We start from the raw sequence: 13,653 nt of genomic DNA on the forward strand, positions 1-13,653 counted from the left end.
ATTGGAGATTAGCGAGCCTTTCTTACGCGTAAATCTTCTTGTCTTTGTCGCCAAAGACCTTCTAAAGCTCTTCTTCGAAACGGTCATAGGATCGGAAGACTGCCTATATAAAGGCGTCTCGGTCGTCCTCGTCTTCCTTAATAAGGTAGTCATTCTATATAGGTTCGAACCATCTAAGTGCCTTGCCCTCTAGTCTCGTAGCTATGTAGAGGACTTTGGCTTTGTCGTCCGGAAACTTGTCATCATTAAGCCGGAAGTAGGATCGGAGGTTTGTCAAAAACCCTACGAGATCCTCCTTGGTTCCTCCATATTTGCCAGGTAGTTCGATCTTAATACGACTTGCTTTGGCAGTCTCGAGCGCCTTGATTTTGGCGTAGGCCTCGTTAACTAGTTTCTATAAGTGCTTTTCGCCGTTCTCAAGTTCCTTGATTCGAGCTTAAGCAGCCTTGTCTCTCTGGTCTAACTCCTGGATTCGCTGCTAGAGTTAACCAAGCTAGGCGAGTAGCTATTCGGCCGTAACGTTAGTAGCTATATCGATGTCGAGGTCGAAGTCACCTCCGTTCTAAACCATAATAGAACAAAGGGAGTGATAGCAACATGTGACGAACCTAACTTAGACTTCTTCTGAAAGGGTTTAGACGAAGGTAAGTGATGCGGATAAGTGTACAAGTCGTCTAAGGGATTCGGTGAAGCCAAAGGGTTCATAACAACAGAGTTATCTCTTTATAGTAGTGTAATGCTACTAGGAGTACTGTGATATAAGGAGTGCGTTACTATCACTAGTGAACTCTAGAGTCTACCAGAACGAGTAACTATCTATATATATATATAACCTTCCCAGATCACCTTGATCAGTCCTTGGTTAGTGATCCTAGTAAGCCGCTTATCGTGATTAGTAACTTTATACTGATCTTAGTGATCGTAAGCCAGCGTACGGTAGGGCTCTTAGTGCTCCCTATGTTATGATTAGTTCTTCCCGTCCTTTCGGCTTGATTGGCCTATCTGTGCCGGTGGCCTAGGCGGCATCTGTATGTATATTTCCGTAACAAAAGACTACCTATATAAACGCGTCTCGGTCGTCTTCATCCTCTTTAGTAAGATAGTTATTCTATATAGGCTTAAACTATCTAAGTGCCTTGCCCTCTAGTCTCGTAGCTATATAGAGAACTTTAGCTTTATCGTCTGGAAACTTGTTATCATTAAGCTAGAAGTAGGATCGGAGGTTGGTTAAAAACCCTATAAGGTCTTCCTTGGTTCCTCTATACTTACTAGGTAGTTCGATCTTGATACGGCTTACTTTGGTATTCTTAAGCACCTTAATTTTAGTATAGGCCTTATTAACTAGTTTCTATAAGTGCTTTTCGCCGTTCTCAAGTTCCTTGATTCGAGCTTAAGTAGCCTTGTCTCTCTAGTCTAACTCCTAGATTCGCTACTAGAGTTAACCAAGCTAGGTAAGTAGCTATTCGGCTATAACGCTAGTAGCTATATCGATATCAAGGTCAAAGTTACCTCCGTTTTAAACTATAATAGAATAAAGGGAGTGATAGCAACGTATGACGAACCTAACTTAGACTTCTTCTAAAAGGGTTCAGACGAAGGTAAGTGACACGGGACAAGTATACAGGTCGTCTAAGGGATTCGGTAAAGCTAAAGGGTTTATAACAATAGAGTTGTCTCTTTATAGTAGTACGATGTTATTAGAAGTACTGTGATTATGAGTTGCTATTACTAGTGAACTCTTAGAGTCTACCGAAACGAGTAACTATCTATATATATATATAACCTTCCTGGATCACCCTGATCAGTCCTTGGTCAGTGATCCTGGTGAGCCGCTTATCGCGATTAGTGACTTTACATTGATCTTGGTGATCGTAAGCTAGCATGCGGTAGGGCTTGTAGTGCTTCCTACGTTATGATTGGTTCCTTCCGTCCTTTCGGCTTGATTGGCCTATCCGTGCTGGTGGCCTAGGCGGCATCTGTATGTATATTTCTGTGACATATGTTCGAATTTGTATTTTTAATATTGGCAAACATTGCTATAGGTATAAGTTGCTTTAGAGGGATGTAACTGCCTTTGAGGATTACTCCTATATAGTTGTTCAAATCGAAGGAGGTATTGATAGGAATAATGTCATAGTGATTGGCGATTATCTACGTAGGGTTAACGTCGGTTGCTATAGCTAGTATAGCTATTGTTATAGTAGTAGTTATAACTATAGTAGCATTAAAAGCTATTTCCTATAAATAGGCGAAATAGCTACTATCTTCTATTTCTTTGATCCTTCTAATAGGGTACCTCTTCGGGATATAGATCGTTCCTTATATAGTATTTTTGATAGGCACCACTTTTAGAGTCTTTGCATCTACTACAAAGTTATAAACGGCTATATAGGCTAAGTTAAATATAAAGGCGCGATCTGTCAGGAGAGGCTTATACTTGATAGGTACCATTGCCCGTTAATTAGGTAGGAGGGTAATTTCCCTAGTTGTTTTGACCTTCTATATATAGGGCATAGAGTATATATATAGAAAAAGGAATATAGAAGTTGAATAACTACAAATTGACTTCCTTATACTAGTAGTCGATATTAGCATCGTAGGAATCTTGGAATTCGTTACCTATCAGGAGATTTGGCGCTAGGGAGTCGACAACCTATATAGAATAGGTAAACTTGGCTAGGGTAGGGATATCGTTTTCTATACCCGGTAGATAGATATCAAACGTCGTCTACTTGTTAAGACTTAGTATAGCGTTTCCTATGCCTTTGACTCTGCCCTTACGTCGTTTAATCTAGTGGTTTAATCGTTATAAGAAACTACGGTCGATAAGGGAGCGATTGGTACTAGGATCTAGGCAAATCTCTATAATGCTATAGTTAGTTAGTTTATAATATACCTAAACGTATGGATAGGTATAACCTAAAGGTAATCTATAGAGGTTAGCTATATACCTACTAGGTATATCCTTAACTTAGTATATATATACTATAGCGTTTTCTAGCGATGTTATTATCAAATCCGTTACCTAGTATACCTTTTCCGTCGGTATAGTAGGCTCTTCTATCTTACAAATGCCACCGGATTTAATAGGGTAGCAAATGCTACTAGCTTTCGCTTTCTAATAGGACTTCAAGTACCGGAAGAGTGCGTTCTACGAATCTAGTATAGTATTATAAAACCTACAAGTACGGCAGGCCAAATCCGTGAGATTAGCTTCGTAGTTATAGATGGAAGGAAGAGGGCCTTTTCTACGGCACTATTTAGCGTAGGAGCGTACTTCGAATTAAGAATTAAAGGCATTATAACACTTGTAACAGGTAAGCTATAAGTCTAAAATGATATATACAATGCTAGTATCGCTATCTAAAGATTTAGATCCGGATTTAGGGATACTAATAGCCAAATTATCGTTAACTTGACCCGACTTAGAGCTATTACTAGCTTCCTCTACAAAGTATATATGGTCATAATAGTCCTTTCGCTAGCGATTATCCTTATAGAACTTATTGTCTTAATTCCCTTCCTACTACTTACGATTGCCTTGGTCACGGCGGGTTTCTTCGTGGTAGCAGTCATTTCTACGGTTACGATCAAACCTATGGTCATATATATCGTTCCTAAATAGTCTATCATTTCGGTAGCCAAATTGTTACTATCGGCTGGCGTTAATAGGCTTGAAGGAACCGCGATTTCCATTCCTATAAGGCTCTAGTTTACTATCTAGGAATAGCCTTTTCTATAGGTATAGGTAGTAGTTAAGAGTAGCTACTAGTATGATAGATCGAGATTACTTAATATACTATATATAGTTTCTAAGAGAGGAGTATCGCTAGGGAAGATCTAAATATTATTTAATATAGAGGTCTATTAAGGACTAGACTTAAACTATAACTCCTTACTAGTTATCGTTATATTTATTAAGTATATATATTAAATATACCTAATAAAGCATCTTCTATATAAAGAAACTAAGTACTTGTTTATCCTTTATAATATCCTTTAAACGTAAGCGACTTTCGTTAAACTTATAGGTAGTAGTTATAGTATCTAGGATAAAGCGTTCTTGTAGTCATTCTATAATAGACTAAAGACCTTAGTTACATAGTTATCTATATATAGCGCCGTTTAATTCATTAGTCTACTAGATAATTACTAGGCCTCTGAGAAGAGTTTAAAAGTAGGATAGAATCTATATCTTAATGCTTCTATAGGGGTCGCTTTCTAGGAAGGTTTTAATACGGTTAGCAAAGCAATAGACATCGGTAAATACTAAGTTCTTTCTATCGTTAATAATACCTAGGGAACATAGGTTAGGAAAAGAAAGATCAAATTAGCCTATATTATCTCTCTTAATCTTAAAGTCTAAGCGGCTCTATATACTTATAGTAGTATCGTATATTAATTCGTATACTCGACGTCTATTGCCATTATTACCATTCTTACCATTGTTGCTATAGGGCAGAATGTCTTAACAGCGCTAATTATCAGGGGCATGGTAGCGGTTAGGAGGATCGTTATAGTCATTAGAGGAATCAGGATTGCTACCACTACTAACTACAAAGTATAGAATTTTATATAATGACTACGATATACATTCTAGCCGGCTAAGATTAAACCTATAGCTAATATTAACGCCTTTAAGGGGTATAAGAAAAGCTCTACTATTATAGTATATATTTTCTATAAGGTTATTAACTTCCTATACTTCTTCTATAATAGTATTAAGTCTAGCTAGGTTAAGGGAAGATCGTTAATAACTAAGTGGTTATATATCCTCCTCTTCTTTATAACTATATATTATATTAACTATCTCCTTTATCTAGGTTACTACTCTACTAAGAACGTCCCTATACTATATTATATATATTTCTAGTTCCTTAATACATTTAGCTAATAGTACTATCGTTATTAAAACTTCCTTTTCTAGGTAGAAGGCAAGGCAATCTTCGACTTCTACTATATAGGTTATAATTCTATAGTCTATCCTAGTAAGACCCTTTTCTATATTTTTATTAAATATCTTTATAAATTTACTAAGAAATCCTTTAGTAGTTTTAGTAATATAATTAGTTTAGGCCTCTAGCTAGGTAAATCGAAAATCTATCTTACTATTTAGCTAAGTAAGTATCTCTTTATTAGTGCCAAACTTATTAGGTTTAGCTTATTCTATCTCGTATTTATTAGCAAATTCTATCGCCGATTCTATCTCTTATATAAGAGCTTCCTTTTCTTAAGGTAGTTAACTACTAGGGTTAGGCTCTAATACCTATAAACTTATTAGAAGAGGTATTCTATAGCGTCTTTAGAGTATACTTATTATATAGTTAGAGAGTTCTTTATATAATAGTTATTTGGTAGGGGAGTTTAGAGGATATAGACGACTAGGAGGATTATCTATAGGAAAAGATCTAGGTATTAATATAAGGTTCGTTTGTTAGGAGTAAACGAAGATAGAGTTAAGAGGTAGAAGGTAGAAGAATATCCTAGTTACCAAGTCACTAGGAATAGAGGGATAGATAGGGATAACTACCCTAGTTACTTAGTCACTAGGAATAGAGGGATTTTATAGTGGTTATAATAGAATTGCTTAGTTCGGTTACCAAGTCGCCGAAATAGAGCGTAACTATCGCGATATTAGTACTAAACTGATCGTTAGAGCGATACAAATCTAGTGCTAATGGTTGTTAGATGGTTAGTCGAAGTGCTCGCTACCATTTGATGGAGGTCTAGTTATAGTAGTTAAAATAGTTCAAAAGATCGATGTCTTCTATCAACGTTTGCTGGCCCTGTGGTTCTGTATAAGAAGAAGATGGGTATAAAGAGCCTACCGTTTGCAGGCATCTACAGGGCTTACTAATCTAACCTTACATGATGGACGTGTCTACGGACACGTACTGCATCATAAAGTGACAACAGGTTCGGAAACGCTTGTGGAAATCCTGAATCTAATAACAACAAGATAGATCTGCACTCTGCACACTTTTGTTTTACTCAGGTAATGTTACTTGAAGCCTTACAGTTTACCACCACCAGAACGCCGCCGCCCATTCACAAACGGGTATTACGATTATCCCTCTCGGAGCGCTGCCACGGCTTGAAGATTACTTTCTGAACCTGCATCTCGCTGAAGAGTGCATAGCTTTCCACCGCCTCTGACAGGGGTACGAGTTTCTCAAACATGAACCTAGAAGTGGTGTGAGAACTACGTGGAGATTATGTGTACAGTACCTAAGGGAGGAGGCATCATCGAAGTTGGCTTACCCGAAACGGTGTTGAGCCTTGGCCAACACCGGCAGCGCCTCTGGGAAGATTGACCGGACTGGGCACCTGCCCATCTGAATCTTCACGTTTTTGCTGGAGCAAGTGTCAGTATACTTGTCAGGTGGAAGAGATCCCGTGGTGGTGTGGTGGTGTGGTGGTGTTAATTAACACCTACTCGTATCCTTCCGTTGCCGTAAATGGCATCTAAGTGTATAATTAAGTAACCGCATGTCAGTCATCAAATCCACGAGGGGGTGTCGGTCTTCGAGCCGTTTTGCGTACCGGTGAATTGTGGACTCCGATACTGCTAATGCTTCCAAACGGCCGGACAATGTCGTAGGCGGTTCTCAGAGCAGGGCTGAGGCCGACCGCCTCCACGACGACGTCGGCCCCCCTCCCCTCCGTCAGCTCCCCGATCCTCTTCACGATGTTCTCCTGACCGTCCGCGACATTGAGAGGCTCTGCCCCCAGATACTTGGCCACCCGGAGGCGGCTCTCCACGGCGTCGATGGCAAAGAGGTGCCTGGGCTTGTACTCGAGCGCCGAGACGATGGCGCTGAGTCCCACCGGTCCGCAGCCGATGACGACGGCCACGGCGTCGGAGGGGCGCTGGGTCGCCGGCAGCCCGGCGAACGCGTTTTTGGCGCCGAAGAACCCGGTGGGAAAGACGTCGGCCATGAGGACGAGGGCGTCGTCGCTGATTTCGGGGGGCGCCTTCATCACGGTGCCGTCCGCCCGCGGCACGCGAACGAACTGGGCCTGGGCGCCCGCCAGCCCTTCGGTGCCGAAGACCAAGCAGTGCACGCACCGGGATGAGAAGCCGTTCTTGCAGTAGAAACACCCTCCGCTGATTTGTCAAGGAAGTCAGCGAGCCTGGAGAACTCGGGTAGGCAAGCAATCTCACCGTGTCAACTCACCATGATACCGTGAACGGTGAGACGATTTTGTCGCCGACGCTCACGGTCTTGACGCCACTTCCTGCTGCCACTACCGTTCCCGAAAACTCGTGGCCCATGATAAAGCCCGTTGTTTTGGTCTTCTCTAGGCCACGAAGAAGGTGAAGATCCCTGTGGGCGGATTAGAAAGTGCTGACATTCCTCAGGATTGAGATGGTTATTAATGTAAAGTAATTACGTACGATCCACAAAGCCCAGCGGCTTGCACCTTGACAATGATGTCTCCGTCATCCTGGACTACCGGATGTCAGTAGCCTAGCTCGGAAGTAAAAAGATGATCGAGATCGGGTCTGAAACGGGGTACTTTTTGGTGTTGGGCGTTGTTGGACCGAGATGTTGTGTGGCCCGTCAAACACAACAGCAGTCATGGTATCTGGGATTCGCTCCATCTTCGTTGACTCGAATGTCAGCTTTCCTCGCTTTAAAAAATGAAACTTTGGAAAAAGGAATCTCAAAGTTTCCTATTGCACCAATAACAACAACAGAGAGAATATTTTGCTCTATGCCGTTAATTACCTTTGACTCCGTATGTGGGCATGTGTGCGGTGAGCGTTGTCTTCAACATGTTAAATATGTACTTAATTAGTTAACTACCTACCTTAGCTAATCTGGGATTCGTCGGAGCGGACTTCGCGAGGCTAGCAGATTTCGGTTCCATCGCTTCGGCCTAGGTAAAATGGCCACTTCGGCGTATTCGGCCGGCCGGCCCGTACCGGCGGCGATTGGCGGAGATCACACTGCGGCCGCCAAACGCCTTGTCCTGCACACCCTCTCCAAGATACGGACCTAGCTAGGAATTGAGAAATATTCAGTACACAGCACTTTCTCACCCTATACACACACGCACCGCACGTATGTAATTATACCTATATGCAACTATACTACCCGATCAGTATTATACCTTAAGTAATATATATAGAGATTTGATCACTGAAACATCCCGACCTCGAAAAAAAAAGATGCCAAGAGATACCAAGATAGGTTATAATATTATGTCAAGAAGCTGAACAGGATTACACGTTCAAGAGTCGAAGAAAACTAGACTTTCTATCAATGACTCTAAATAGATTGCCGATATTATTAATCAGGTGAATATTTTAGAATTTCTGTATCTTCAAGGTACGCTTGTTTACAGTAATCACAGGCATAAAATCAATTCACTTGAATAAGTATCACTAGAGGAACCAGACTGCCAGCTTCAGAACTTGTAAAGGTCGGATCCAGAAACTCCACATTCAGACAAACCCAATTCCTTCGAACAGTCATTAAAGCGATCATAGAGTGTGCTACGGAGTAATTGATAATACTTGTCACATCTAACCCCCAGTTTCTCTAGGTGTTGGTCTCTAGGATATTGATGTAACCGAATGTGAGCACGGCGATCAGCATGCAGATGAAGAAATAAACCTTGGTGATACCCTCTGCAAAACCAGAATGTTAATTAGTAATAGACATTCGTCGGAGGGGAGCAGGGCTGGACTGGGATGATTACTCACGGGGTAACACGCAGACGTCGGAGAATTGCACGCCTCTGTATACCTCCTCTCCAACCTTCCCTCCCTTGATCTCGCCCAGGAAGGCGGTCAGACCGCTGTCGCTGCTCCCGAACAGATACTCGAAGGCCTTGCGGCGGTGGACGAGCTCGAACTGGTACTCGTCGCCCTCGGCGGCAAATCTGAGGATGGCCCCGGTGCTCGAGTCGCGGAAGCGGCCGGCGAAGCCGGTGTTGTACGTCGGCGTCCACCGGACCGTGTGCTTGGGCTTCTTCTCGTCCTCGCCGGCGGCGGCGGCCCCCGTGTAGCGCAACGCGCGCTGCAGGGCCGAGGACGACCGGGGCGTCGCGTACACCTCCTTGGCGCCGAAGAGCTTCCTGCCGTCCCTGGCGACGAAGCCGCTCGAGTGCACGACGCCGTCCATGTCGGTGTACTCCATGAGCGTGACGCTGTACGGGCCGGCCACGCCGCGGGTCACGCGCCAGCCGAGCGTGGTGTCGAACCACGACCCGGCCGCCCACGCGTGCATGTGGCCGCCGATGCCGCGGAAACGCACCAGGCGGTCCTTGACCACCAGATCCGCCTCGAACGTCGCGGTAGGCATGACCTGGACCAGGTGGATCTTGGGCAGCAGCTCCGTCGTGGCCGTCTTGCCGGACGCCTTGACCTCCTCCTGTGTCTCGCCCTCGGGGTAGAGGGGTGGAGACAAGGCGGCCAGCGTGAAGTGACCCTGGACCTGGGGCGTGGCGATCTCGACCTTGGCGGCGCTGCCGTCGGCGGCGATCTGGTATCGGTATGCCTTGTCGGGCGCGGTCCACGAGCCGTCGACGGTGCCGGTGCTCTTGGGGCCGCTCCTGTCCTCGACGATGGCCTCGCTCATCCAGTCCACGTTGTTGTAGTGCGAGCCGTCGTCGAAGGTCACGTCGAGCTCGACGCGCAGCGCGCCGCGCCCGAGCAGTGCGTAGCTCGCATCCCGTGCGATCGTGAGAACGACGCTCGACTTCCCGTCGTCCGCAACGCTATCAAAGTACCACTGCTCCCAGACGGGCCCCTTGATTCCCGAGATCCTCCATGCCGCGAGCGGATCTGCGGAAGAAGTGGAGAACTCGATCTCGTCGGCTTTTTGGTAAGCCGTCTGGCGGTTTATCCGAGCCATTGTGTTTTTTTCTGCGCAAGATCTGAGATAGCAGCCCCTGACCTGGTGTTTGTTGACAACTTCTTCTACTTCGTTGTTAGGGCATAAACAAAAAGTGACTTCTTCGTGACGAGAGGTCGAGTGATTGGCTAGTTACAGCCAAAGCATCTGGCTCGAAACAAAAGGTAATTAGATGTCCATTAGTGTCTGATAATTCATCCGTACTGCCCATGCGAAAGCGAAGTTGTAATAAGCATAGACCCCCTGCTCTCAGCCCAACCTTCGTTTCGGCGCGTGGAGCCGAACCGAAAATCCACGCTGCTCCAAGAATCGTGGACCCCCTAATTCGGCAAACTCCCTACCCAATTCGGCAACTCGGTCACTTTCTCCGCCGCGCCTCAATTAATTATTATAACCGCGCGCTTGACGGGAACCATTACAACCATTTACACTACCGCCTCATCGTTATCGCTCCTTTGACCGGCCCGGTGGTGAGAAATCCCGATCCGTGAGACCCTGACAATCCGCGCCGCTTTCGGCTCAAGACTGCTCCCAACATTTCACGGCGCAACATGGGCTCCGCGGACGATGGCCGAACACCTGCCGGCGTCATCAGCGTCAGCAATTCCCCGTCACCGTCCGGGTTTACTTTGACCATCATCGGATGTGGTAAGTGAGTGAGTCTCGCTTTGGTACAAGTCCGGACTCCGGAGTCACGGCGGCATCATCCCCCACTGTCCGAGGCCTGAGATTGAAACATTGATCCCAGGTAAACTCGGGACCGCCGTCCTGCAGGGGCTGTTGGCGCCGCAGCCGACGGCTACACAGGCCGGCCACGGAACCGAGCCGGCACAGGATAACCGGCACACGCTTGAGCGGATCATCGTGTCCGTTCGCACCCGGGACAAGATGCAGAGTCTTTCGGAAACGGTGTTAACGGACGACCTCGGCGACCGAGCTTGTCCCGTCGAGTTCGTCGTCGGCGACAACGTCGGGGCCGCGCGCAGAGCCGATGTCGTCATCCTCTCGTGTCACCCTCACCAAGGAGGCGAGGTCCTCGGCGTGCCGGGCATGCGGGAAGCGCTCTCCGGAAAGCTGCTGGTAAGCATGCTCGGCGGCGTGTCCGTGGCAACGCTCGAGGAGGGCTTGTATGGAAAGCCGAGGAGGAGCGAGCCTCCCGGCCTCCGTCCCTGCCACGTCCTCCAGGCGATCCCAAACGTAGCAGCGGCCCGACACAAGTCCGTCACCGTTGTCGGGGGTCAGTCCGCTTCCATACCGGGTGAAGTCCTAGAACTGGGGCACGAGGTCCTAAGGCGGATCGGAACCCCTGTCCCCGTCAGCACGAACCAAATGCCTGCTGCCACGGCGTTGTGCGCTTCGGGCACCGCGTTTTTCTCTTGGTTCCTCGAGGCAATGGTGGATGCTGCCGTAGCACAGGGGATTGAGAGGAGCAAAGCGACACACATGGCGGCTCTCACCATGGCAGGCGCAGCGGAATTGGTCGTCTCTGGTCAAGACCCTGCTGCCGTCACAGCAACGGTCACGACTCCCGGCGGCGCAACTGCGAGAGGGTTGGCAACCTTGGAACGAGGCGAGGCAAAGGAGACCGTGGTAAAGGCCCTTCAGGCAACGATATCAAAAATCCGTTCATGAAATAGACTGCATGGATTGAAAACACTTGAAACCAGTACTATTGTTTTATTAAATAAATATGAAAAACATTAATAACGTAACTAACGATAATTACAACCTTCATTTCCAGTACACTCGAACACCTATATTAATTATTAATCATGAGACAACTAATTAATACAATATGTGCATCCACGGTTGATTCTAGTTGAGTGGGTTCTTGCTCAGCCCTGGTATTTTAGCATGAGGTCAGGGGAGCAATGTGATAGAGGTGCAAATCGTGTCATTCGAGGGCGAAGTTAATTGAAACGCGGCTATCCACCACTCATGCACTAATACGGCTGCCCAACTACTTAATTAGCAGAAACAGAGACGATGTTATTAACTAATTAAGGGAAGGAAAAACCAGAGAAAAGGCATGTAATTATACAGTCACTGCACTCATTTGTCTTGTCTTTGAATTCACAATTTTGTTAATATTGATAACTGGAAACTATCTACCGAAAGCAGCCTACCCTACACATGGCTTAATCTACCAGGCCAAATCAAAACTCTCCCCGTTTTTACTTGTTCTGCTGCCGAAGGCTTAGTAGGCCGTCAGGAGCCGCTGACGGTGATACTCGGCCGCCGTCATCTCCTGGTAGTGCGGCTTCTCCTCCGTCTGGAAGGCCGGGAGGGTGCCGACGGAGGCGTGGCGGTCGGCCTTGCACAGATACGCGATGCTGTAGCGCCGCGGGATCTCGACGCTGCTGTCGGTCTTGATCTTCTCCTCGAGCTCCCTCGGGGTCGAGACGCGGTGCAGGCCCGCCGGGAGCTTGTCGTCGGTCCAGCGCTGGAGGGTCTCGCTGATGTTCACGATGAGCTCGTCCTGCGTCTCGGCCTCGACCGGAACGAAGGTCTGCGGCCCGGGCGCCTTCCTGTCCTCCACTTCGAGCCCGCCCACCCCGGAGGTGAAGAGCAGGGTGATGACGCCCAGGTCGAAGTGAGGCCAGATGCGCGAGACCCGGCCGCTGAGGAGCTGCGAGGCCGGCACGGGGGGGTAGTGGTTCAGACGGAGCTCGCTGGCGTTCTTCTCGTGCGTGACGAGATTGTTGAAGGTGCCCCGGGGCACGCCCAGGCCCTCTTCCAGCCAACTGAGCAGCTCGGCAGTTACCTGTTCCATCTCGAAGTAGAACGCCTCCATTTCCTTCCGGAAATAGCCGAGAGATTCGGACTGGGGCCACCGGTTCTTGTACTCCTCATCAAGCGGGGAGCCGCAGTCAAAGTGCTCCTATGGCACCGACACGTCAGCGGAATATCCCAAGACGTTCTTGCCGGCCGGCCAGCGAGGTGAATGTTCACCGAGAATGAAACAAGTTTTCTAGAGACGTACTCTAGCATCCGTCAGCCTCTCATCCACGTTACGGCCGATCAGCTTTCCGTGCAGGGAAGCCGTCTTCTCAACGCCAATAGCGCTATACCCGCGCTGGGGGCTGCCATCGGCAATGTTGGCGAATCCGAGTTTAGTTTCGGTGTCGAGACTGAACAGTTCACCCGCCTGGTTGTCAGAGTGGTTAGCACGGGGCTGAATTCAATACCTGAAATGTATCGGCATTCCACGCCACCGTTAGACGTACCAGCTCAAACATTTCCTTCACCCTCGCCGGAGGAATGCCATGGTTCGTGAGCCGGACGAATCCATAGTCCTGGAAACTCTGGATCAGGTCCCTGAGGAAGCTCTTTCGCGCCTCGGGGCCAGCCCGAACTTGGGATGCGTCAAGGAGTGGGACAGGCATGGTGTTGACTTGTGAAGTCTTGGTTAGGTTGTTTGCGAAATGTACGTTACACTTGACAGCACTGAAGACTAATTAGCCCTTGAGGCTCCACGGCTGCTGCGCTCAGAGGGTTTAGTAGCTCGAGTTTAAATCTCGTAGGGGGTTCACCCCAACCATCACATGGTAAAGCGTCCTTTTCCATCGTGTTGTAGTGGGCAACGACATCCGCGTGGAAGTCGGTAAAAGGCCCCGAATGTGCTCGCTGTCAGACTTAGACTAGCCTCGGGTGTAGATCGGGGTGGTGTGCCTAGAACCTGAAGGCGACCGAACTCAGGGGTTGGCTTCGGCGCGTCAGATCCCATCCATAGTCCAAGTAGCGACCGAGTGGGAAAATCGCACCCGCCACCCTGCTTTGACAAGTC

The 13,653-nt window shown here is 47.4% G+C and overlaps 4 protein-coding genes across 4 annotated transcripts; 1 reads left to right on the forward strand and 3 right to left on the reverse strand.

Moving 5' to 3' along the window:
• Positions 1-6,048: 6,048 nt before the first annotated feature.
• On the reverse strand, positions 6,049-7,606 carry P884DRAFT_274341 (chaperonin 10-like protein; the record flags this gene model as incomplete). The annotated part of the gene is made up of 7 exons (XM_069442707.1): positions 6,049-6,184; positions 6,262-6,354; positions 6,437-6,465; positions 6,544-7,108; positions 7,179-7,328; positions 7,400-7,454; positions 7,522-7,606. The coding sequence occupies 7 exons, from the start codon at positions 7,604-7,606 to the stop codon at positions 6,049-6,051; spliced, it is 1,113 nt and encodes a 370-aa protein (XP_069302080.1).
• Positions 7,607-8,549: 943 nt separating this feature from the next.
• P884DRAFT_190137 (uncharacterized protein) lies at positions 8,550-9,866 on the reverse strand (the record flags this gene model as incomplete). The annotated part of the gene is made up of 2 exons (XM_069437493.1): positions 8,550-8,638; positions 8,714-9,866. 2 exons carry the CDS (start codon positions 9,864-9,866, stop codon positions 8,550-8,552), a joined length of 1,242 nt encoding a protein of 413 aa, XP_069302081.1.
• Positions 9,867-10,754: 888 nt separating this feature from the next.
• On the forward strand, positions 10,755-11,498 carry P884DRAFT_190062 (pyrroline-5-carboxylate reductase dimerization-domain-containing protein; the record flags this gene model as incomplete). The annotated part of the gene is made up of 1 exon (XM_069437486.1): positions 10,755-11,498. One exon carries the CDS (start codon positions 10,755-10,757, stop codon positions 11,496-11,498), a length of 744 nt encoding a protein of 247 aa, XP_069302082.1.
• A 467-nt stretch (positions 11,499-11,965) lies between these two features.
• On the reverse strand, positions 11,966-13,307 carry P884DRAFT_215518 (2OG-Fe(II) oxygenase-like protein). Its single transcript, XM_069439267.1, has 3 exons — positions 13,094-13,307; positions 12,850-13,014; positions 11,966-12,747 (listed from the first exon to the last, which is right to left on the reverse strand). Exons 1-3 carry the CDS (start codon positions 13,250-13,252, stop codon positions 12,064-12,066), a joined length of 1,008 nt encoding a protein of 335 aa, XP_069302083.1. The 5' UTR covers positions 13,253-13,307; the 3' UTR covers positions 11,966-12,063.
• Between the last annotated feature and the right edge of the window lie 346 nt (positions 13,308-13,653).

The sequence above is a fragment of the Thermothelomyces heterothallicus genome, assembly GCF_042370625.1.
Source record: "Thermothelomyces heterothallicus CBS 202.75 unplaced genomic scaffold P884_scaffold_1, whole genome shotgun sequence".
NCBI lineage: Eukaryota > Fungi > Ascomycota > Sordariomycetes > Sordariales > Chaetomiaceae > Thermothelomyces > Thermothelomyces heterothallicus.

Coding starts and splice junctions, on each gene's coding strand:
- P884DRAFT_215518 (XM_069439267.1), bottom strand. CDS start 13,252: ATGCCTGTCCCACTCCTTGACGCATCCCAAGTTCGGGCTGGCCCCGAG. Junction 13,015..13,093: donor TGAAGGAAATGTTTGAGCTG/GTACGTCTAACG, acceptor TCTGACAACCAG/GCGGGTGAACTGTTCAGTCT. Junction 12,748..12,849: donor AGAGGCTGACGGATGCTAGA/GTACGTCTCTAG, acceptor TCGGTGCCATAG/GAGCACTTTGACTGCGGCTC.